General features: G+C 27.1%; 3 protein-coding genes and 1 long non-coding RNA gene across 4 annotated transcripts; 2 read left to right on the top strand and 2 right to left on the bottom strand.

The window, feature by feature from the left end:
- The first annotated feature begins 2,468 nt into the window (after window positions 1–2,468).
- LOC114123012 (protein HBS1-like) lies at window positions 2,469–3,752 on the top strand. Its single transcript, XM_027985855.2, has 4 exons — window positions 2,469–2,691; window positions 2,750–2,983; window positions 3,042–3,206; window positions 3,285–3,752. Exons 1-4 carry the CDS (start codon window positions 2,553–2,555, stop codon window positions 3,731–3,733), a joined length of 987 nt encoding a protein of 328 aa, XP_027841656.2. The 5' UTR covers window positions 2,469–2,552; the 3' UTR covers window positions 3,734–3,752.
- A 4,331-nt stretch (window positions 3,753–8,083) lies between these two features.
- LOC126550157 (uncharacterized) lies at window positions 8,084–11,617 on the bottom strand. Its single transcript, XR_007604201.1, has 3 exons — window positions 11,514–11,617; window positions 8,468–8,567; window positions 8,084–8,400 (listed from the first exon to the last, which is right to left on the bottom strand). It is a non-coding gene; the product is annotated as an uncharacterized LOC126550157 (long non-coding RNA).
- A 5,327-nt stretch (window positions 11,618–16,944) lies between these two features.
- LOC114123015 (uncharacterized) lies at window positions 16,945–17,859 on the top strand. Its single transcript, XM_027985857.2, has 2 exons — window positions 16,945–17,260; window positions 17,354–17,859. The coding sequence occupies exons 1-2, from the start codon at window positions 17,097–17,099 to the stop codon at window positions 17,712–17,714; spliced, it is 525 nt and encodes a 174-aa protein (XP_027841658.2). The 5' UTR covers window positions 16,945–17,096; the 3' UTR covers window positions 17,715–17,859.
- Window positions 17,860–22,608: 4,749 nt separating this feature from the next.
- On the bottom strand, window positions 22,609–25,837 carry LOC114123016 (cuticle protein 18.6-like). The gene is made up of 2 exons (XM_027985859.2): window positions 25,701–25,837; window positions 22,609–23,368 (listed from the first exon to the last, which is right to left on the bottom strand). Exons 1-2 carry the CDS (start codon window positions 25,710–25,712, stop codon window positions 22,934–22,936), a joined length of 447 nt encoding a protein of 148 aa, XP_027841660.2. The 5' UTR covers window positions 25,713–25,837; the 3' UTR covers window positions 22,609–22,933.
- Between the last annotated feature and the right edge of the window lie 1,866 nt (window positions 25,838–27,703).

Raw genomic sequence — 27,703 nt, 5'->3', positions numbered from 1 at the left:
TTAATTGTATTTTTTATCTATGAAGCCATTTTACTATTTATCAAATAATTATGGAGACATGAAGAACTATTGTGCATATATTAATGACTGAAGTCATACCAACTTTTCTTTACAATTTTCTTTCAACACAATAATCACCCTGCTATTAACAGTGAACTACAAAATATATTAAGCAAGGTTGCAGTGTTTGTCAAGTAGCTTTAAAACCAGGAAACAATATTAAATAACTTTTTTTAATTCACAGTACCTATTTCACACGCTGGCTTTCTACCTTGTTAAAATTAAATTTTTTTAATAAATAAAATATTTTATACATTTTAAGTTCTAGGTTATTTAAATCATATTATATTATAGTTTTAACTAATTAAAAAAAAATCTCAAAAGAATAATTAGGTAAACGTGTTAATAAAAAAGTACAGAAAATTTATATAATTATGTATGTTTACTGTTTAGGATATATATACATAAAAATAACTTCGTTAACTGTTATTTTTCTTCATTTATCATAGCATATGAATTGTACGCATATTTTAGTATATTTAAGAGGATTCTCTTGACAAATATGATGAATATTTTACATTAAAAGTATGATATTGTATAAATTGTACTCAAAACAAAAATAGTTAATTTTTGTTTAAAAATTGCTTATGGTTGTACGTACTTATCAATATACGAATCATAAGATAGTACTAACCACTACTAAGTAGTTTTACTGGTACTCCATATTATAAACTTTTTTTATAATATAATATCTAATTTTTAAATTATTACCTTGTTGTTTGAATCTTGGCCAATTCCTTTCCAAATAGCATTTTTGTATATCTATATATTTAGAACGCGATAAATCGTAGAGATTATAAATTATCGAATAGATTATTATGCACTCTTTGACAGCATAGATTAACTTTTCGTTGTTCATTTTCATTTTTTCAAAAATAATTAAATATGAACTAAGTACAAATAAATTTAATTAAAACTCTTTTCTGCCTAATTAATTAGAAAAAAAAAAATTAAAAGTTCTTTGCTTTATAAGATGTTGATGCATTTGATTGGAGTGGATCTGATTAAACCAGATTTATGTGTCCTTACAAGACGTCTTTGTATCAGTGCCATCAGTCAACAAATAGTTTTGAATAAAAATAAATTAACGAAATAGCATTCAGAACGGTCAAGTGTAAGCACTGTAAATGATAATAAAAGCCATAATATACATTGTAAAATCGTCGGCACTGGCCGAACGGTACGAATACGGACCGAATATGTATAAATAGTCCTCAATATAGCTACCTAGAAATAGTGATGTTCTGGAATTGACAGTTTTCAAATTTTCTAGAAATGGTGTAAACTACTAAAAATAGTAACATTTATGTTAAGTATCCACTCACCTATTTACTCGTAGGTACATAGTTGTTATCTGATCCTGACATTGATTATTTTGCATTACAATATTTGAAAAAAGTACTTTCTACTCAATTTTTTTTTATCGGTTCAAAATAAAAACATCATAAAACTTGAAATTTTCACCAATTTTAATGTGATATAGTACATACGATTTAATGTAGAAACTTGATAATATATGTTTATAATTCATATTATAATAAATAATAATGCTGCATATTGTAATTGTTGAGTTAGATTTAAAATAAAAAGCTGATAAAAAAAAAAAAAATGCTGCATAATAATATTATGTTATTCAATCTATATAAAAGTTTGTAAAATGTACATAATCCACACAAATATTAGCATATTCATTAATAATAAATATACAGAGTGTGACGACGCAGTCAGATTGTACAGACGCGAGTAGCGTAAGAATTTACTAGTACCAATGATGGCCGACTTAGATTATTATTAATATAATATAGTATAATTATAACTAAAGACCGGATTTATGTTTTTACATATCATTACTGGGTCTATGCAATCTTATGAGAGTAAAACATGAGGACGATTCGTTGAATTCTGAATTTGTAGAAAAAATTTTTTTTGCATATTTAAGAATGTGTTATAGGTTAGAATATTTAATCCATTTAGCATATTTTAGAATATTTAGTAAATTGTGAGAAAAAATATTTATTTATTATTCATTTTAATATTACGGTACCGTAAAAATTGGTTTTGAACATATTTTACACTTTTTTTTTATCATTGTGACAAAAAAACATATTATTATTTGTTAATTCATTTTGTTAAGATTTTTTTACGCGATTAAAATCTCTGCCTTAATATAATATGAACATGCGGCGGTAAATGGCTTATCAGTGATTTTCTTTATCGGTATACGATATTAGGTATTCTTAGAAAACCCAAACTTTAAAGAGTTTTTGCCTACAATTTCTAATAATAAACATAATTTAGTAGACTCATTGATTTACAAGTAATGGTAGTTATTAGTTTAAATTTGTAATCATAAATGTACTAAGTAGGTAGGTATATAAAATAATTTTATTATTTCTTATACAAATCTATAGAAACCATAGAACTTCTGTTTGCTTGTTTATTGTTATAAATACAACAAATATGCTGGAATATAAGCCCAACTGCACTTTAGAATGAGCCCTGATCTATACAATATTTTCACATGTGCATCTCAATTCAATGGCTCTATTTTAGTTGTTAATGCAAATAAAGGAGAATTTGAAACTGGATTTGATAAAACACGAGAGCATGTCCTTTTTATATGGTCTCTAGGTAAATGATAGAAAAATTATTTTGTATAAGAAAATTTTAAATGTTTTTTAATTCTCAGGAATAACTCAACTTGGAGTTGCTGTAAACAAAATGGATACTGTCAACTGGTCTGAAGAACGATTTGAGGAGATCAAAACAAAACTTGGGCTGTTTTTGAAACAGACTGGTTACAAAGAATCTGATGTTACGTTTGTACCATGCTCTGGATTAAGTAGTGAAAATCTTGCCACAAAAGCAAATGAATCACTATTAACCAATTGGTATAACGGCCCTTGTTTAATGGATGTCATTGGTTAGTTATTCTATAAATTAAAAATATTTCAAAACAGAATAAAGTTTTTTGTTTTTAGATTCATTTAAACCACCAGAGCGGGTAATTTCTAAATCATGGAGATTATGTATTATTGATGTTTTGGGATCAGGGTTTTCAATTGTTGGAAGAGTTGAAACAGGACAGCTTAGAGTTGGTAATAAAGTTTTGGTACAACCACAGGGGGAACTCGTACAAATTAAAAGTGAGTTTTTTTCTTATTTCATTAGATAAGAAAATAATTAAATATTACCAATACTATTTTTATCGTGTATTGAAATAGATGAATTACCGCAGCTAATTACTTTAGTTGGTGACTTAATCAGTGTTTCGCTTACTGGTTATGATGCACAAACTATTTACTCTGGTTGTATTTTGAGTGAAATTTCACTTCCAATATCAATAACATCTGTAATAGAAGCACGAGTGGTTGTGATGGACTTTCCTATTGTTCGTAGACAACAGGTTGTATTGCACTATCAAAATGCATATGAATCAGCAGTTATTAGTAGAATTTTAGCAGAATTAAATAAAAGTACTGGTTTAGTCACCATGAAAAACCCTCGTATAATAAAGAAAAATACTTATGCTCTTATCAAAATAATTCTATCGAGACCAATATGTATAGAGGTATATTCAGACATCAGACAATTGGGTAGAGTGATGTTACGATCTGGTGGTACTACTATAGCAACTGGTCTTGTTACTAAAGTCAATTTTAATAAAAAATAAAAATATATACTTTGAAAAATTAATTGTTTTATTCTACCCACTCATTTTTATATTATTAAATAGTTGGTAGATACTTTTTAAACCATTAAGTACTACAGTAATACTAGAATTATTTAAATAAATGAAAAAATATTTGAAATAAATATCAAACATTATATCTACATCATTTTAGAATACAATTATTTTGGTGACTAATACTGAGTGCCGAGTTACATAAACAATCACTATACATTTAAAGAATCAATAGAGTTTGTGATCACTTTAACGTCATTTAGTAGGCCATAAATCATAATGAATCTACTAAAATGTATAGAACCATTAAATTAGTCAACTTTTATACAACACAACATAAGAGTAACAAACTTTTCAATTAATTTGATATAAGTCTTTAAACATAATTGTTGGGAATTACTTAAGATAAATTTATTGAATATAATTTAAACTGTGAGATAAAAATATAATTGTACATATTTCTTATATTTTTCTAGAAAAACTAATTATAAAATAATCTTTATTTTTATAATATGTATAAGTACTTATTAAGTAGATATAATAAATTCTTTCTGCCCCAGTTTTGATGTTTCCTGCCGCAGCCTTGTTTTCTTCAATTTTGAAATTTTTAAGTCATATTTAACAATTTTTTTATGACTCTAATATTTCATAGTTATAAATCTTCCAAAATGACACTAATGCTGACAAATGTGACAAAAAAACATATTATTATTTGTTAATCTATATATTATATATTATATTATTATTATTATTATTATTATTATTATTATTATTATTATCTAATACCTATCTATCTATATACTATTATATAAAATTGTAAAGGATTTTCTACGACCGCGCTAACCGATAAAACTACTGCAGTTCATGAACCGATTTGGCTGAATTTTTTTACTGTTGTATCCGACACTCTGTTGAAGGTATTAGTACCACTTTTTTCAATAAGATCTAACCCCTGCAGGTCCACAAACAGACATTTTGAGATTTACGATTGGAATTTTGTTTATTTTGGTTGCTATAAGTTACAATAATAATAATAAGTAATTAGCGCTAAAGAAATTATTATCCCTGAATTTGTTAATATTTAATTCCATTAGCGATCGATAAATCAACACAATGCATCACATTGCCAATAAAGTTCTGTGAAATAACAGCAAAGACCAATGAGTTAATTGACAAAGTTTTCCCAAATCTATCACAAATTTATAGATATGGTACGGAACCCTTCCTGTGCAAGTCGGACTTGCACTTTGCCGGTTTTTTATGTTCCCATTTTGTCACAAAACTATTTTTTTTCACAGTTTTGTACCAATTACTTTCTTAAATGCCATCACCACATCATCAGATTTTTAATTTTTTTTATCTGGAGGGAGTTGGGAGAGGGTGTATAGTAATCAAATGTTCCAATATTCTGACGATGCAATTGAACTTTTTTACAATTTTTTTCACAGAGTTGTACTAAATACTGTCTTGAATGTCATCATACATCGACCGATATTTAATTTTTTAGTCAGAGGAGTGGGAGAGAGAGGATTGTATTTTTATGTTCCCATTTTCAATAAAAATATATTTATCATTAATACCGATAGAAATATTTCAATACGTTTTTATTAACCGTTTTAGATTCTGAACAGAGTGTTGAATATATTGATTCTACAATGATGTGTGTTTTTTTTCTGTGTACAGCATAACGAGTCGAAATAATGCTTCAATTTCAAACTTCGAGGCTGGTTTCCGATGGCGACAAAGTGAATATCCTTGGTGTATTATAGAGGTCAACATTTTCCAACAATTTAAAAAAAAATTGAGAAAAACAAAAAAAAATGACTGTAAAACGGGAATTTTTACTCAAAACTAGTTTTTGTTCTAATCGATTTCTTTATATGGTTGTAACTCAAAAACTTAATACATGGCTTAATTTTCAAAATTTTTTTAAAAAAACCTGAAAATTTAATACAAAGTTCCTTACTTCCTTATACGTTATTATTATTGTAGTTAAAAAAATATCAAAAATTGTTAGTCACAATTTTTTTTTTTAAAGCATTTAGTTCAAGTTTTTACGAAATATGTCAAAATCACAAAAATTTGTAAGTAATATTGGAGTTGAAAAATCATATGTTTATATATAAGGATAAAAAATTCAACACAAAGTTCTCCATAAGTTTTGCTTCAAGTAGCTATAGAGAAAACTAGAAGCATCATTATAGGAAAAATTTTAAGTGCGTTTGAATTTCAAATTTTTATGAAACGACTAACGATAACGATTTATCCTCAAACGATTTTAAATATTTATTATTATTCAAAAATTATAAGTCGAAGATACTTGAAAATTTCACCAGTTATTTGTATTATCATTTTCTTTACATGATTTAATTCTCAAAATATTTTGACTTTTTTTGAGCTATTAATAGACAACTGAAATTTTTAATTTTTCTGAGAATTTTTTTTTTAAAGTGTCGATAAAAATTTTTTTGCCGAGTCAAAATCTTTGAAAATTTAATACAAAGTTCCTCATAAGTTATTTTATAGTGATTAAAAAATTATAAGAAAACATAGGAACAATTTTTTTTTATTAGCATTTGAATATTGCCAAAAATTTGTCAAAATCATGAATATTTTCAAATTATTTTATAGATATAATTCATAAAAAATTTTGTATAAGTAGCTAAAAGTTGAAAATGTAATACAACATTTTCTATAAGTTTAGCTTACAATATTAATATTAATAACTGTATAATTTATAACTATTTACTATTTAGGCTGTAAAAATTTTAGTTGCATACCTTTACATTGTAAAGTTATCATACCGGTATATTAAATATTTTAAATTTTAAATAATTTACAATGAAATAATTCAGAACATAACAGATTCAATTGATTTTGATAACATATAATTTTTACATGATCATACATATTTTATGCAAATTAAAATATGACATTATACCAAAATAATTATTATAGGTTTCAAAATAGTAAGAAATGATAATTAATAAATAATAATAATATTCAACAAACATATTATTATGTATTTGCATTGGTGTACCTATATAAACTATAAATCATTACTCAATTGTAACTTAATGTGTATAGGCAGAAATAAGATTAATAAAACAAAAATAATAAGAATTTAGAAAATAAATTTGAGAAAAATTATTAATTTTATATCATGCACTACTTACTAGTAATATTGTTCCTCTAAATAAAAATATAGAACGCTTTGAGTTGTTTTTTTTATCTATATTGTTGTATGTTTCACGCTTTGTACTAGACACGCTTTATTCTGCAGTTCTTGTTTTAATAATGATATTAATATAATGAATTATAATGTTTAAAAATACGAAAACATTGTGCTTTATTTGTGTAAACAAATACCATCATGCTGTTATATTGTTATGACGTTATCAATGCGAATACAAATAAATTAAATAATAATAAAACATAAAAATGTATTAAATTATAAGTATTGTAAAATTTATAAATGTGTTATGAATGAGTTATTATATTTATGTGATTGTAGAGAAGTATGAATCCCCTCACGGGTCACTGACTAGTTCTATTTTTTTATATAGAATATACCTACCCTTATTGTTTTGAAATTATGATTATTTTAATTGCCATGGTTATAGAATAAAATTTATTATTTTTAATCAAATGAGAAAGAATATGTTTATTCATTTATATATAGAAGATATAATATTCAAACATTTCAAACTTCACAATAGGTACGATTTTTCCTAACACAATAATAAACTGAAGCATAACTCAATAATCGTTATTTTTCAAAAACGTATATAAGTAATGTAAATTTTTATTGGCAATTTCAGACGTTTATAAACATAAGATAGAGATTTTAGTTGATTACTTTAGTACCTACACTTAATTTAACCAAAAATTAAATTTACACAACAATAGTGACATTTTTTACCAAAAGACTATACTAACATCCAGAAAATAGATTGTGCTGTTTCGAAAAAACATGTTTGTTATTTTAAATTAAGGTCTAAAATTGGACTAATGCTTTTTTTATAAAATTTGATTGATGAAATGTACAATTTTACTGTAAAAAATAGCACTGTTTTTAGTGATTAATCCTATTATTTGATGGTTTAATGAGAATATTATTATAAAAGCAAATCTTTCTTATTTTATTAATTTGTACCAGTGCAATATTGACAACAATAATTGTTAATTAAAAAACTTTTAGGTACGCCAATACAACACCATATAGGTCAACACTGAATATAATCATAGCAACTACTGTCTACTACCTACATCAAACTACAGCAAAGGTTCACGTAGTTGCCACGTTTGTGGCAAATATAAATACGCTATTATTGTGTTGTTGCACTTTGATAACTGTTTTAATTAAATTTATTTCCATTAGTTGTTGTATTTATATCGTAAAGGTGGTTAACCATACGTTTTTATGATTCCTTTTCAATTGATTATATTTTAAACCACTATGTTCTGCAAAGTATTTGAAATATTCGTGAAATTCATTTCGAACGACGCTTCATACAAAATGGAAACAGATATACATAATATATGCAGCACAGTGTGCCGTGAAATACGAATATCAGTCTCCAATGCCGTAATTAGCAAAGGTATAGAGGTGCAATGTTCCAGGGACTTAGTTTGATATCCTAAATTTTCTAACGCTGCAATGTGATAAATTGTATTAAGAAAATTGAATAATGGTCAAGAAACAGTATTTTTTTTAATTACCGTCACCCAAAACTGCACAGGCCCCAGAACGACCAGCGATGATAGAATCCGAGCCCCTTTGCTTACACATATTTATGTGTATGTTTAATTTTGATGATATCTATTTATGTATAACAAAAATATACCTCGTATAGTCGTATCTGGTTTAATCAAAATATATTTTGTTATTTATTGAATCAAATAGAGTACCAATTAAATAATATTGAAAACTAAAAATACCGTTGTTGACATACTAAAACCATTAGAATCCGCAAAGAAGCTATCTGGAATTGGAACATTATATTTCAAACCACAACTTATGATGAAAGTAAGATAAACTGTATCAAAATATCTGAGTATAAACTGTAAGCTGTAGCTTAAATATTATTACATTATACTTAAAACATTCCAACTCACTACTCCACCCGTTTATTCTACAGAATTTTTTAGGCTTAGTTTTATCCCTAAGAGTAACTTGATTTAAAAAATATATATATATAACCCATAGGGTAGATATACCTAGTAGTCAGTAGAAATAATATTTTCTTTTTTTAAATTGGTCTTCCCTTTTATCAAATACTTAATAAAAATATTATTAATGTATCAAATGAGATATGACTTGTAAATAGCAACTTTTTTAAGGGGGCCTCCGATATTAGTAACCGACTTTCTGAAACTTAGATCTAGAACTATCGATATCTACCATGAGAACACAAAACAACAAGACGTGTTTGTGTTATCTTAATGCTGGTAAGCGGTGCTGGAAGGCTGACTTATCATACAATTTGAAAGTCACTTTTAAAATTGACATTCGGTACCATGCCGCGGCAAGGAAAACTAAAATTGTATTTTATTTTATTAATTATTTTTATAATACTTATTCTTATAGTGTTCTATTTTATATCCAATCTTTTTTGTTCGCAATTAGGTGAGACGTAATAAGGATTTATTTATTTATTGTATGATTACAACAAAAATATGACGTGAGGACAGTTAAATCGCCTAAGCGTGTGTCCTAAATCCAGTCTTGTGATTATATACTCGATAAAATAATAAACCTGCAGAATCAACGATTTAACTAAACAAATCAATATAATATTTAGTCAAGATTATATATTTTGCTTTTAAGATAAAAAAAAAAAGTTTCAAATAAAGAAACATTTGTTTTTCATTATATACCTAAACAAAATACACATATTTTATTAATAACAATGTATAGGAGAATAAGGTGTGCTAATTTAACTAATATAACTTAATTAAAATTGCTTTATACTTTGTGCATGCACTAATTTATGTTTTAAATTCAATTAAAAGTAATTATAATGTATTTAATTTAAAATTTAATTTTTTCACGCTTACGATCGATCCAGCATGTATATTTGTCAATTTGCCATATAGATCTCACGAACTTTGATATTACTATCGTACTACACATACCTATGGGACCATACAATACCGTGACACCCGATTTTCACGAAACAGTACTATAAATTAATTGATGTGACAGTCGGGATTTATGTGACAAATAATAATGAAGGTACGATAAATCGTGACATTCCGACATTCGCGTCTCGGATTATCATTGCACTCGAGATTTGTCCGATCAATGTTTATATCAGTCATCACGTCGTAATGAACAAATGAACAATATTCTAATTAATCTCGAATAGTCGAACGACATAAATAATAATAATAATATTCAATTGGGTTTAATGTTCATATCCACATAAATACATAATATAACATATAATTAATATTATTATTATTATTATTACTACAAATTACTATATTATTACGTCTTGGTTTCAAAAACGTGTGACAAAATAGGTTAAAGTATGACTTGAAACAGGGATGACATTCTACTATGTATTTTTTTATATTTGTAGGTAATAATAATATGATTTAAAAACTCGATAATATAGAGAATTCTTGGCTTTATGATATGATACAAATTTCTATTCGTATCCAGTGGCGTAGCCAGGGGGGGGTTTTGGGGGTTGAAACCCCCCCCTTGGGCCGTATTTTTATCAAAAATATAATGTTTATAATATAGAAAAACAATCATTTATTCGTGGTAAAATGTATTCTGTTATGCCGTATTCACGTTATCGACTGCACTGGTGATAATAATCATTATCATTCAATTATTTTATTATTTCAATACGGTTGTAGATTTATTTTATTTCATTACTAAAAAAACCCCCCCCTAAAAAAAATCCTGGCTACGCCACTGTTCGTATCAATTAATTATCTTATCAGTAAAACAATTACATCTTCATATGCAAGGTGAATAATACAATATACCTATAATTATTTTATAATCACTTCAATGAAATGTCCCTCTTATCAATAAAAAAGAAGTATATTAAACTATTATTTTATGTTTAAATTTGCCTATTATTTGATTACCTATTGTAACTTTATTTTTTGTACTGTGCTTATAGCAAATATTCTTAATTTTGTTTTAGTAATATTAAGAATTTTCAAAATTACTTTTAATGTTTATTGCAACAACTAAACAACGACTATCTAGACTAACATCATCAGGGTGTTTAGTAGCAGCCCACGGATGAGCAACAGTAAGCAAATGTTGTTCTGAAGTAGTTTTTGTAATAATACATGAAATAGTTCAAAGTGCAAGGGTACAACGGGGTAAACCTGATCATAGACATAATTTATTTTTTATGTATAAAATTTTTATAAAAAAAACAAGTTAAAATTTATAAATTATATATATCACAATACCTAAATATTTTAACTTTTTTAACATTTATTCGTTCTTTTTATTTTACAATTTATTATTAATTACCTCAATAAATATTTATGTATTATTATATTGCGTAAATAAAACTTATTTCAATAAAAATAAGTTCAATTTTATCATTTAATTGCATAAAATTATGATAAAAAGCAAATAATACTTAATTTATATTTTAATTTTATAGGACTTAAATGAATATTTAGAATGTTTAAAAAAAATTTAATCGTATTCTATAAAGTGATTTTAATATAGTTCAAGTTTTCACATCAATATCACAATTTTTAAGTTAATTAAAACTTCTGATACCTTAGCTTTCTGTTCTGCTCCATATTCCCTTACGTTTGATTTAACATTATTTATCGATGTTTTATACATTACTAAGTTGTAACTTGGTGAGCAATTATTTTAATAAATTTATTTAATTACTAATACCATACACGGTTACCTGGTGACATAGCTAATAGTAGGAGGTACTTATAAAATACATTTAAATAATTCATAATAAGTTAATTAGTAGATTTATATCGAAAAATGTATAATAATGCTAGTGCAATATAGCAATTAATAAACATAATAATAATATTATATTATATTAAGTTATATAACTTAAATGACAACTAAGTTGTGTCAATTTCAATAGATTTCCTATTAATGAGCAGTGTCCAATAGAAACACGTACTCATTAAATAATAATAATGTTACATAATAGAAGTAACTTTAAAACGTTGTCTATCTTTGATATGGTGCAGTATTCACGATAGAGTAATACCAAACGGAGAATACGAGAGGATTTTGATGTTAATAATTATTGGTCTTAGAGAAGACACCATTTATATTTTTTATATATAATTATAAATAATTTAATGGTATGAAGTATGAAACACCATTACAGTATATTAATATGTTTAATTATTGTTTCGTGTTTAAATTGAGCACAAAAATAGCAATAATACAGCACTCAACAATTGTCAATAGACAATAGATTATGTAATAATATAATATATCAATGTACGATTACCATAAATAATAATATAGTTATGGCTATCATTAGAATCCGGATTTATATGCAAATGTATATTCTTCAACAAGCCATTTAGAATAATTTTGATTATAAATATCGACGTTTTGTAATGGGTAGATTCTTTATTTTTTTTTGCTTGCATATTTTTGCATATTTGAATGAAAATGCACATTAATTGCAATATTTCTGGAAAGTTGTATAAATCCTTCATATCCTTAAATTATAATAATAATAATTATTATTTATTTATTATTCATTAAAATAGTCATATTTACGTCTGTACAAACACTTATAATAATAGTAGATTCAACATGTTGATTTTAAATAACTCATTACAACGACTATTGTACATCGATAAGTTATCAAGAAATAACGAAAAAAAAGTTTATTAAAATAAGTTCAAAGAAGAGGAGTCAAGGATAGATTTCGCTAGATCTAAACTTACTAATGTTTTGTTAAAAAATTATGGATGTTCTACATTGAAAATAAACGATAGTACCTACCTATAATCAACGGCGAGGAAACAAAGTGTAACGAAGGCGAAGAACTTCCAGTTGAGAATTTGTTTTACTAAGTAATATAGTAATTTTTTTAGTGGTTTTAAATATATATTCCATTTGTATCTTGTGATGTGGAAAGAAGTTTTTCCAAGTACAAAAGTATGTTTCAAAATAATCATAGAAGTTTTCAATTTGAAAACTTGAAATCGATTTTTATTACACCTTATGCTAGTATTCATCATATAATAATAATTTTTTATAAAATACAGTGTAATACTTTTAAACACCAAGTTTTATTTCTAAAATCTAAAATTAATACAAATTTTAAAAACAACAACTGTTTGGCACACTTATTAATTATAAAAATTTAAAAAAATATTATAATTTAAAACAGAATTAATTAGTAAATATATCGGATATCTATATTTTAGATTGATGTACAAACAATACAACAAGCGGTTTTTAAAAATACTTAAACTATAAAATAAGTGAGGTTGGAATAGTAATTTGATAAAATGTAAGCAAAATAAGTAAATATTTGCTTGCGAATGGTTTTTTACTCATTCCAGTCATTCGGGCTGGTCTAAACCTTTGCCCCCCTCTATTGAAAACTGAAATGATACCACTTCCTTTTCAGCTTTCAATGAATTTACAGAAGTACTTAAGAAATATTAAAAAAATATAAAATATGATATTAAGTATTAACAGTATATAATTCCCATGAAATATAATTGTTATATTTACTTTATAAAGATTAATAAAGTACTTAGCTCAAAATTTAGTTTGGAAAAGTAAAGTTATCCATCGATTTTACTTTTTCTAAACTTTCAGACGAGATCATTTATTCATATTCTGAATTATACAATCTAAGATAGGAAAATAAGCGTGACATCTGAAGTTATCTTATTTACTTTCCTCTAATTTCTCAGGGGTCTTGTTTTGAATACTTGTACTTTGTAGTTGTATACTCAAAATAAAACTTCGTTGACTATTTTGCTGTAACCTTTTTCTTTTATAACCTTTATTACAATTTTTAGAGAAAACAACAAACCTACATTATATTATGTAATAATATAATAATAATAATATAATGTTTATATTTATTTTACTAGTACTATATTATACATATACTCTGTTTAGAATGAGATCGTATACCTCAGCGACCAACTTGTGCGCATGGACGGGGCTTTGTTCCATAGCGCTAGCCTCACGAGCTTTATCGGAATTAAGTATTGTTTCATTATAGGTGGGGGGTTAACTTACCTAACGAAAACTGTTCGAAGCCGAAGGTACGATCTCATTCCGAACAGAGTATAGGTAGTTTGAAATAGTTTTTAAACTATTAAACGGTGATCTTTCTTCCCAGAATAGTGAAAATTGTAATATTTCTTTCCACATTTATGAAAATGTAACAGCATTACTTATATATTCAAAAGATTTATAATACTTTATATTATATTAGCCGCAAGACTGAGCAGCCAGTTGCGCATTAGAATTTCATATATATTCTTTAAAAAGATACCCAAGTATATATTCACTAAGAGAGCGAGCATTTTGACGTATGGAGTAGTTACAATAGTGTATATAGTGTATACATAAGGACATATTTTGTTCGTCTTTATGGCATCGGTGATGCTATATCTCCAACTCCGACTAGAAAATTAAATATCGAGCGATGTAGTGACAACCAATACAGCATTTAGTACAACTCTGTGAAAAAATTGTAAAAAAGTTCAATAGCGTCGTCAGAATATTGGAACATTTAATTACAATACACCCTCTCCCAACTCCCTCCAGACAAAAAAAATTAAAAATCTGATGATGTGGTGATGACATTTAAGAAAATAATTGGCATAAAACTGTGAAAAAAAAATTAGTTTTGTCACAAAATGGGAACATAAAAAACCGGCCAATTGCGATTCGGACTCGCACACTAAAAGTTCCGTAATATATCTGTAATTTTTTGGTAGATTTGGGAAAACTTTGTCAATTAACTCATTGGTCTTTGCTGTTATTTCACAAAAACTTATTGGCAATATGATGCATTGTGTTGATTCATCGATCGCCATGGAAACAAATAATAACAAATTCGGGTATAATAATTCCTTTTGCGCTAATTTTTATAATTATTGCAACCAATAGCAACCAAAATTATTGTTATTATTGTAACTAATAGCAACCAAAATAACCAAAATTCCAATCGTAAATCTCAAAATGTCTGTTTGAGCACCTCCTGGGACTAGGGTTTATTTACAAAGGTGGTACTAAAACCTTTAGCAGAGTGTCGGGTATAAGTTGTATATCAGTAAAAAATTTCAGCCAAATCGGTTCAGTAGTTTTCTCGGTATCGCGGTCGTAGAAAACCTCTTATTATTTTATATAATAGTATCGATTTATTATTTAATATGAGGTTTTTTTTTTTTTTTTAATAAAATACTTATAATATTTTTTTTATACATATAAATATAATAAATTAGGTATAGGTGTGTTTATTCATTGAAGCTTTCTAGAAATCAAATTTACAAGAAATTATCAAACTGTTAAAATAAACATCAAAACTGGTACGGTTTAAAAATAAATAAACAAATAAATATGAACAAATTCTAAAAAATATGTGTTTAGAAACAACAAAAGAATCATAAATCAAATGATTTTACAAAATGTATCATTTTATGTTGGATTTTTAGCATTTTTTATTAGTTATTAATTATAATTTATGCAGAAAATCTTGTAGATACCCATAATTACAATTATATAAAATTACCTACATTTATAATTATTTATGAAGAAAATAAATTTTTAACAAATAATAAATAATATTATATTTTTAAATAGTTAACTTTTAAACAAAAAACGGGGGGGGGGGGTAAAAATGTCCTAATATCTACACCAAAAACAGTCGTGGGGGGAGAAATTGACCATTTATCATTTCAATAATGCTGGGAATAAATCTGAACAACGTTATCGGAAATATTTATATTTTTAGTTTGTTTTGGCTAATTGCTGGTTTAGCCGGTTTAGGTTTTGTAAAATTGAAAATATTGAACACACGTTGATTACTCAACAAGATAATGCATATTATGTTTGTTCAGAACATTCTAGGTATACTAATTGATTATTTGTACTTTTATTATTATGGAGATAAATTTTCGATAAAAACATTTTATTTACAATCTATATTATTAAATAATAAAATGAGTTAATTTGATAAATATAAAGCGTTTTGAAATACACTCGATGAGAGAAAATATCCAATGATATTTATCCACACTTAATACAATAAGTAAAAATGACATTAATTAGGTAACTATATTAATATTTAATTAAAATATTTTGTTTAAGAAACGCCAAAACTTTAAAAGAAGTATTGTTTTATTGGTAATATAGCAACTCTTGATTTCACCAAAATGGTCAAAACACTTTTCAATGCTACAAAATGTAAAATCTTGAAACGGAGAAAAAAAATTAAAACTTTACAACAGTGAATAGATTTCAAAAAAAATTACCTGCCAACTTTGTTTAATTTATTCCGTTATCTACAAAAACAAATTTTGTTCAGTGAAGTAGCCAATGACACAGTTTTGGTAACAAATTATGTTTATTATTATATTATGCGGATAATAGACTTTTATGATGTTTAAAAAAATAAAAATATGTGTTAAACTACTATTTATGTCGTGTACTAGTGCCTTTTTTTTTATAGTATAGTTAGTATACCACACTAAAAAGTATTCAGAGGTTTTTGAAAATTCAATTACATTAATTTAAGTATATTATATTATTATGATCTAAGATAATATCTATTTTATTATTTAATATTTTAGGAACATTGAACATTATAATAATAATTATTATAATTAAATATAACAAAATTTCGGACATTGACGGTACCGGCAACCACCGCAGTATCGTATTACGGTTATGTTGGTAACACTCTACTCGCCGATGCCCTTTAAATTAATACAAATTAATATAGATTAACGCTTCGTGCAATGTATATTTTTTAATATTTCTATCAAAATTGCGATTTAATACAGTTTTGTATGATATTTTCTTGATTTTTTCGTAGTTCAAGCCGACGAATATCATAATAATGTTATACAAATACAAAATAAAATATAATTCACCTTGCCATAGCTGATAATATAACAATATGGATATCACTATATCAGCTCCCGCTTATCGTTTAACAGATGTTGGTGTTATCACGGCCGATTCCGTGATCGTGAGTTAAAAAAAAAAAAAATCCAGCTACATCGAAAACGATATAGTTTTTCTCTCGACCAGGTCGTCTGTATTTTGGATTCTTCATTGCGAACTCATTTTGACGACCAATTCATATCCACGCCAACCGAACGAATAGCCACCATGTCGATATTCAAGTATTCTTATTACGATACTCCGGACGGCCACGACCTCGTTAAAAAACTATTCTACACCAATAAAAAAGTGTCCATCATTGGGTTCGGGCTGGCGTCAACAGAAATCATCTTGGTCAGCAAACCTTTTGGATATCTGAACACCGTATACAGGTAATAATAAATTATTGCCTTCGACGGTAGTAATGTCTTCGTTTTTGTCTATGACATTGTGTATCTGAAGATTGTACAACAACTGATTTTCAGATATGGCCAGTTGATGGGACCGATGTTCGCCGCCACAACGACATTCTGTATAGTGACACACGTCGCCACCAACTTACGTGGAAAAGATGACATGCTGAACTATGCCATTGGTGGTTTTTCCACCGGCATACTGACGGGTTTACTGGTAAAACAAAAATTCCTTGGTTTTTGGATGGCAGTCTCGATGGCGTGCATCGGTGCAGCCAAGAAGCACTCCAAGCTTAACAATTATGAATTCTATCCCACTTTGCCCAATCACCGTAAACCAATATACGGAGATTTTAGAACACCATACAATAATTGGACTGTATTTGAACCTCGAGAAAAAGGATGGGTAGCTGCTGAAGAACGAAAGGAATAAATAAAAGTTAACCAACAACAGTTCATAATAATGCAATAAGTATGTGAGTTTACAATTTAAGTAGTTATGAAACATCATTTATAATATGTTTTGTTTGTTACATAGTGTTTGATTTGAATTACAAATACATATTAATGAAACATAATTTTGTTTCCTTTGCATTAGAAAGTTATTATTTTTTAATAAATAGTTGTAATAATTGTGTATACAAATATAACTATTGTTCAAGATTATTTTATAAAAAAAAAGAGGTCTAAAATACAACCATAATTTATTTTAAATTGATTTTTGACCTATTTTAATTTACTTCAAAAATGTAACATAACATTTTTTAACTTTCTTGTATCACAGATGTTAAAATAAAATATTTTAGTTTTTTTATAAAAATTTAAATTATCTTAAACTTTTGTTCATTTTTTGTGCGGACCTTATATTTTCTAATTTGAATTTTTAAATGTTTATTGCTTGTTTGTTAACTACTCCACTCACCTAAACTTAAAATATTTGTGCACAATTCATAAACTACTTGTCCTAATTTCAATTTTTAAGTATTAAAATACTACCAAAAAAAAAATGTTGCTTCAAAATATAACATGAAAAATGTGTGTAGCTATTCAAAAAAGTTAAAAAAAAAGTATTAAAGAATATAAATTTATTTTAAAACATTTTATTTTGTGAAAATTATGTAAAAAAAAAATATTTTCAAAAACGTTGATATTCAATAAAATAATTACTCTGTATAAGTTCTGTTATTTAAATTATTAATGCAATTTATGAGATTACTTAGAGAATACTTATAGAATGTTTAAATAATAAATATCTTTATAATATTTTAAAATATAACATAATAGTATGGATACTACAACATTTTATACTCTAAATATCCTTCATAATGAACATGTTTAACTATATAATATATTATTATAACTTATAATTCTAGACTAGGTACTAATAAATTAACTCTGTGATCACATATTGAAATACATGAAATAGAAAAATTTGTTACTCTTTTAATGTTCATGATGTATGATTTTATATTGCTAGTATGTATGGAACTTGGCCTATGAATTGACATGCATTTTTTTCTATGTTGCTTAAATTGGTTAAATCTATAATCATCATACAACATTTTCAATGCAAAATCTATATTTCAGTAACATAAATAATATAATTTTTAAAACTTAAAAGTTTTAGTAACAATTAAATATTTTACTTTTCTTAAATAAAGATAATTTTGTTTAATTTCTTTTTCTCTAATACCAAATTTGTAAACTTACATCAACATTTATCTGAATCCACTGCTGCACACTAGTGCATACAAAACAATTGTTTTACCAATAGACTATTGAATAACAATGCAGAAATTATTGTTGTATTTAAATTATTATATTTTTACAGTAACAATATTATTATCATTAATATCAAAAGAATTTGCTTTATTTATTTTTAGTTTTCCTATTGGGTACAATAATGTACAATATCCATAATGATATTAATACTTATGTCTAAATAACAAAAAATTGTTAGTGTTATTTTTTGTAATAATACCTATTATAATCATAGGTACCTATGAAAAAACTATAAATGTCTTCAAAACATTTTTACTATTTTTTTTTTTTTTTTTTTATATTACTATTGTTTCAGTCATCTTTTATGTATTAAATTTAACTTGAATTAAAAATTGATAAGTACCAACGTTTATTAACCTACAGTGCACACAATTATATTAATTATTAAATAGGAGTTTCACAATATTTTCTATCTACTTATAAATAATACAATAATACATACATTACAATAATCTTTTAGAAAACTTTCTGATTTAAATAAACATATTGTTATAGGCATTATAGCTAACTAAATGAAACAAATTTATCAAATTAATATTAAATAAAATAATTTTATGCAATTCATTAATGATTAGCAGTGAGTTCTCCTCGCCCTTACTATTAAAAATTGTATTAAAAATTTGAGTGACTGTCCCCTGGTTGAGCCTCAAATACGCTACTAGCTATTTATACGCGAATCGATTGAAATAAATACAACGAAGACATGATCTCATATTATTATAATATATATAATAATGATTTCATAGTAAATAAATTATGTGGTGTGTGAAACTGTGAAAGTATACTGATTTAAATTCACCAAAAATGAATTCTTGTTAAAATTATCAAATATGGAATGTATCCATTTTATACGATTTGTCGGTTTAGGATATGCGAGAGGAAACAAGCATGAAGAAACGCATTGCCGTATAATGCAGGCAATGGACAATGGCAAGGATACAATAGTATATTTTAATGTATTATTATTATTTATTATTAATGTTATTAAACAAATATAAAATACTAAATGCAAATCGCGAATGTTTTTAAATGAGATGTCTCATGTAATGGGACTTCGTGGTCTTGAGCTGTACAATGTGTTATGTATAAAAGTACTGCATGTTAGGTATTTATAATGATAAAGAGCAACAACACGTGTATGTGCAAAATTAGTTTGCACCGAAACGATGGACATGATTAATCTGCGTCCTGCGAGGGAGATCCAGTCGTGTGAACATTACAATACTTACAATTACTTACATTACCATACTGTTTGGCCGTTTTCCAAAAATATGAAAGTCCGTGGAGATTTACAATGTAAAGCGCATAATTTCACGATAAAACAACGTTAGTTTTTGGCTTGAAAAAAGCACAAGTCTATATGATATTAATATATTATATAGTTTGTTCACGAGTTCACGACCAAGACTATTATAATATAATATGTGTGTGTGTGTGTATTTTTTGTGGGGGCATAGATACTTACATATATTATGGAATATGAAATACAACCTCAGGTTTTTTTTTAATCTTCGTACATATAAATATTCGATTGTGTACGATATATATATATTTATATCTGTTGAGGCACAGAATATAAGGATGACAAAAACATTTTATGGGTTACGGTATTCGTCCATTGGAGAACGAATGCTTCTCCCCGCCATTTTGATAATACTTCAGATTCTAACAAAAATCCAATACCAAGGATTTCGGTCGTTTCGGAGCCAACGCGTATATATAGTACAAGACTTTTCCCGAGAAAACGAATTTTACACCTCATAAAATATATTTCAAAATTTTGTTTTTATTTTTAGGTATTTTAAAAGTAACTACTGCGTCTTCCGAATGTAGGTACCTGTAACTTAATTAAATCATGAGAATTTGATATTAATTCATTATATTGCCATTGCCGATTCCATACAAATTTAATATTTAATGTGAATTATATAACATAAACTGACTTTTTTTTCTATAGTAAAAATATAGGATCCTAAGATCATCAAATTTTATTTGTTCGCCCTGGTGCACATTATGAAGGTATAATATTATATTGTATTTAAAAGGTCAAAATGATATAGTCCGTTACGGGAACAACGGATGAAATATACGCGAAAATTGCTTCTCATTGTATTTGTGTAAATGATAATTAAAAAAAAGCCAACGAGTGAATTGTGATTGAACTATTAAAGTTATGCTGTAGATTCAGATTATTTAAATAATCTTAGAAATATTTAATACAGTACAAGTTTACAACTTCTTTGAATTATAATTTAGGTATTTTATAAGAAGTATCTATTATAGCGAAGACTATAAATAGCTTATTATACTTACTCATAGTTGTATGACATAAGTTAAGTACCTATAGATAAGATTTAAGTGCCACAACGGAGGGACGTTAAATGATCTCTAGACCTTTGATATTAAATCTTAATAGGTCAACTATCGTAAACTACATTATAGAATACAATGTTGTGTTTTAACTATTAATTTAATTACGATATAGTGCACAATAAATAACAATATATAACAATTTACGGTTATTCACCTCTTGCGAAAATCGGAAATTATACCACAATGGCACAATATATGCATAAACGTAGGTACGTTCGTATTTTCTACAAAAAAAATAAAACACGCCACTTGTAATACCTTAGTCCTCCGGTGACATTGAACACGACATAGATATGCATTTGTCGTTTGATGTGTTAAGCCGTTAAGATGTTAGATGTTTGAGAAACTTGCCCGCAATACTACGTACTTACCTTTAAAAATTGAATTAAATATTATGATAAAGGTGTGTGTTTTGTATCGTATTAATGTCTTTTACATTAACTCCATTTATTTGTTCAACATCGTGCAATCATACGGTAGGTATTGCTTTTTAACGTTTCACTTTATAAGTGTAATTTAAATTTTAAATCAATAAAAGTTTAATTACCTACTTATTAGTTATTACTTTCTTTAAACAATTAAGAGCAAAGTTCAGTGCAAGTTGAACAAATAAATAATATATTTTTGACTCACTATAGTGTAATATACATACTGTCACACTATATGTATACTTAACTCTATCTATTAAATGCGTATATGTTTCAAACTTGAGAGGTTTTAACTTGTATTGCAATAACATACGCGCCCATTTATACATTATATATGTACTATTGGTTACTATGTACAGTATACACTATACACTGTATATCTTACAACCTATTATTACAAATTTTAATTATTTTTATTTTTATATAACTACTTTTTTGTCATCTTGTCTGCTGTGATTTAAAATTCTCCGACTATGTTGAAGTACAAGTAAGTATCCAGTGATATTACGAACTCTGGTTTTTAAGAATGATCACGAACTAAATTCGCAATTTTTTTTTTAAGATATAACATTATTGTACAATATTGAATATACACAGCTGCAAAAACAAAGCCTAATGTAGAGTGTAATCCTTCGTCCGAATTTCTATTTATGAATATAAAGGACTATAGGTCTATTATACTCGACGGGGGTAATAGGTACATATTATTATTATTTTTGACAAAAAAACGAGTCAACACAATAGTTTCAGGTAAATATTATAACACACGTGCTTTAATTACGATAAGTGTTCTTTTATTCGACAAACGACTTAGATAGTTATTTTTCGCATAACACGATCCACGCGCAACAATAGAGACTATTGGCTATTGGATGTATTATTATTGCAAAAATCACCCCATCACAGTATTAGGTATCGTTAATATACAATATAGGTAATTACGCGTGTACAACGACGACGACGACGACGACACTAAACAGTCGCAAATCGATAACGAATTAATCGGTAAATTATTATAATATAAATATCGCGACATAATATTATAATAATAACGTCGTTTCGTGTCGGGTCAATAGTACTCGTGGTAATCGGCCGACTGTCGGCTGTAGTCCGCGTGCGACTGATGATCGTAATAGTGTCGGGGCGCTTCGATTTTCTTGACCACGGCGTTGAACCCGTGCTCGCGGTCGGCCGTGTACTCGACCAATCGGGTGGAACCGTCGGGTTCCACCAGACTGTACGATCCTTTGACGTTGCCGTTGCCGTCGCTCTCCTCCCGTTGGCTCTTGATGTCCTGCGTGTGCAAGTCCTTCACGCCGTACTCGAAGTGGTACGGGGCGGCGGCGGCCGGAGACGAGTGCTGCGCGTAATCGTCGTAGCCGCGATGCTGCAGATAGCTCTCGCCGTCGTCGTAATAACTCTTGTACTCCTCCGGCGGCGGATAAGCAAAGGCCAAGTTGTAGGCGAACAGAGTTGCGACGGCCGCCGCGAACGCTACGATCGACTGGGTAAAAAATAAAATATACAACGTTCGTGTAAGTATCATAATATACTATATGCGCGTCTGTGTAGCTGGTCTGATTATTAAATGTAAGGCCCGCGGACTTACCTTTGTACAGCGAGCTCCGTCAAACGAAACCCTACACATATTTTTAACGCGGGAGGGTTTTCGACGAGACACGGTTTTTGAATAGACGTGCGTATTTGTATGCAATGAAAGCAACTATACCTTTTTTTATTTTATATCGATGGCAATTCCGTACGAATGAAAAACCGTTCGTTTTTCGCGAAATAACCCCCTCCGTGCCTCTCTATAATATGCGAAATTCAATAAATTGACTTCAAAGTGCACGTCGCCCGGTATAGATGAATATCTTGCTATATTATATACATGTACCGAATTTCAGAACCATGCAGAGTGCGATAGATATACGTTTTTTCCTTTAAATATATACACATAGATGATCATGATAGTTGAAGTACTCGGAAATGACGAGTGACTGTGGTTACTAGCTGGAGCGAACTGGACCACTGAGATGTTCGGATCAGTGATGGTGTAGTTGGAAAAGGAAAGATCTTTTTTAATAGACAGCTGTAAATAGTTCTCTCTCGCCCTCACTTATCACACATATCAACTCCCTTGAAAACAGCAGGAATATACGAGTATATTCGCTTTGATCCAGTGGAGTAGCGAAGAAGAGGAGGCTAAAGGGGCAATAGACCTCCTATTGGCCGTGCTTTTATATTAATTTGAAATATTTAAATTTAAATGTGGACATTTTCTTATACATTTTAATTATTTAATTAATATATTTCTTGTTATTAGTTGTATACCTAATAGAGTATTTGAGTTAAACAAATTATTATTAAAAGTGCGTTTATTAATTTTGTTGTTGTTTTTGATTTTCAATAACTCAAATTAAAAGCGTGTAACCCTCCCCATAAAAAATCCTCACTACGCCTCTACTTCGACCACAGAGCAAACTTCTGCAACATCTGCAATGGCTAAGTTTTTTATTAGTCCTAGTGTTCCGGAATTGATCCAAGACTAATGAAAACATTCGTTATGGATACATTTAACATTTTAACTCTTAAAATTTTCACTCTGAATACTAATAAAATCTAATTTCCAAAAAGAAATCACTCTCGATGTGAAATATTTAAGCATTTTTATTGCTTCAAAATGTCTTAACAGGAAAATATGAAAAAACACATCATTCTATCATCATTATACATTTATCGCTTCGCTAAAAATGAAATATTGATTAGTAGGTATACTAGGTATTTATTATTTAGATATCATTTTTCTCTTAAATTACCTCACGACTATTAATTTATCATAACATAAATCTCTAGTTTTTATCATTAATTAATTTTTAAAGTAGAAATATATTATACTATTTAATGTGTAATATGGATACACGAAACAACAATAGGTATATATGTACATAATATTGTTTAATTAGACTAATAAACGTACCTAAATATTATTATGACATATTTTAAACGATCATACCAAATACTATTTCTGGATATATTATTGTACATTTTTCAAATTATTTTCTTTTGAAATTACGTATAATAATATAATACTAAACGCATAACCTACATTCCTAACCCATATTAATATCATCATGATGGCCATATAATTTTATTTTATTATAATATTTAATATAATTTTAAGAGGAATTAATCATCTTTTTACTATCATAAAATATTATTTCAAATATATTAATCAGTATTGAACCTATTAATTTATAAATGATAATATACATATTATTGAAATTCCCTTAAGTTTTCCAGATATTCACTTTAAAAACAAAAAAATTAAATTAAATTGATTGCTTCCTTATTTACTGTAACACTCCAATTTGGCACATCTATAATATAATAGGTGTATTTAGATTCTTTAGGTGACTATAAGCACGTGACTTATTTAACAATTATTAATAATTTAAATAATTTAATAAATGGTAAAATAAATTCTCGGGTTTTAATGCCTCAAATTCTTTTTAAAATTCCCTGCCATTTCTCACGTTTTTATGTTATTTCCTATACATTCGTATGTATCTCATTTTGATCTCTCTTCTTCGTATTCATAAATAATAAAATGTATTTATGAATTATTTAACTTATTTAATATTTATCATTATACTTATAGTTGTATAAATTATTGTATGGTATTTTAAAAAGTTATATTGCTCTTATTATCTAACAAAGACAAAATAATATGCCTATTATAAACAATTGAAATTGAAATTAAAGTATGAAAAAAATTTAAAAACTAATATACAAAAAACCAATGTAAAAAGTTAAAAATAATTTGATAATCTTACCTTGGTAGTCATTTTTTAAAATGGTCACTTCAATTGTAGGTGAAATGAATATAAATTTTTATTTTACAAAGTATCTAAATCGAAAAAGAACACTGATGTATATTGAAAGTTTGTTTACAGTATTTATACTACAATATCTAAATCCCTACCATTGGATTGTTCACCTAGATTCTTGGACTAACATTATGTAGTCCAATTACATCAGCTCATTAAGAAAAAGTTACACAAAATAATCGTCTTCCTTGATTACATTACCTATGTATAAATGTTGCATAATGTATTAATTAATTGTATAGTATGTTAATTAGTTTTTTTTGTAGTACAAAGATTTTTTTATTAACTACGATAGGTAATACAGGACACATGGGTATATATATAATTTAAGACACCATTGACGATTTTAATGAAGCTATTTTAAATTTTGATAGCTTTGTATGATACTTAAATTATTTTTACAACCATTCGAAAATTGTCTGAAAATAATATGTAAATGTTTTATGGAATACCGAAAAAAAAATTTCCATTTCTGATATCACGCTATTAACTTATCAAGCGTTTAATACTGTAGATGCCAAAGGTATATATTAAAAGCGTATATTAAACTACTGTATTTATTTTGTTTTTCTATTATGATTAAAGTGATTATACAAACCTGAAACCTCGGATATTAGATAGAAATAAATGTGGTTTCGATGACATTTATAAGATTTTTCAATTATTTTTCTAAATTACTTAGTATCGATTTCCACAATATGATGCATTCATTAGACGACTAGACGAACGATTTTAAAGAGTTTTTCAATAAATATGACTGGAAAATACTAAAGCTTCGTGTACGAATGCAACCGAGTCACACAGCTACCAATAAAAAATTAAAAATGTGTTAACAGAACGTTAATATCATGTGCCCACAAAAAAGCGCATACGAAATTATTAAATAAAATATAAGTACACGGCGCGTGTTTTTCACAATATAGAGGCATGAGCCAATTGGTTCGTCGGCGGGCAGTGATGGGTACCTACAATAGTGGTATTATTTATCCTGAACTAGGCCGCTCGTCGGACCATAATTATTTGAGACCTGAGCCCCGAACTAAACAATATAAGCATAATAATGTATATGCCATAATATTGAATACTACAGCAGTTGAAGCCATACACGCCACTCTAAATCGAGTTGTCGTGACTTGTGAGTAATTATTATTCGTCCGCGGCAGGCTCCTGCAGAACAATAATATTATATATTGAAGTATCGTATTGAAATAGCTTAATTCCAAAGCCCCGGATGAGTTTATGAATAGTTTTAACAATAAATAATAAAAAAAAAATGGCTTGTAGTACTTCTTCAACTGTAGTGTTTGATTAAATAATGATAAAAAATTAAAATATTATATAATACTACCTAATTACAGGTATTGAAATATATAATATTATATAATAATATATTCGTCTACCACTTGAGTGGTCTGTATAATCCCAAAATTGAGTTTGTTTAGATATAATAATTATTTAGCTACAATAACCTATGTATATTACGATATTATGTGAATAATAATGGAACAATTGAAAACTTGAATTATAGAGATCTGTTGAAAATATTTTAATAATACTTTTATGAAAAACCTAAAATATTATCAAAGCATTTTTTTGCTTTGAAATAATATTTTCTGAACAAAAGAAACGGATAATATTCTGTTTCGTTACAATTTGTACAATTGTACGTAAGGAAACTGAAATTAAAAATTAAAAAAATATTTACAAAAAGTTGTTGTATGTTTATACCTACGTAATTCTGGTCATTGTTTATTTGTTTATACACCAGAGTATATATACTATTTACAATACTGCTGTTAAATTAATTTTAGAAAGTAATATTTTACAAAACACAAAAACGTATTTTAAAATTTGTTAAAAAAGAAAAAAATACCGTTATTTATCACAGCTGTAAAGGTTATTTTATTATTTATTCATAAATAATCTCGTACAATGGATATAGTGTAGGA

Source organism: Aphis gossypii, chromosome 2 (genome assembly GCF_020184175.1).
Source record: "Aphis gossypii isolate Hap1 chromosome 2, ASM2018417v2, whole genome shotgun sequence".
Lineage (NCBI taxonomy): Eukaryota > Metazoa > Arthropoda > Insecta > Hemiptera > Aphididae > Aphis > Aphis gossypii.
Note: the sequence above shows the minus strand (reverse complement) of the source record. Positions and strands in the feature narration are given on the sequence as shown.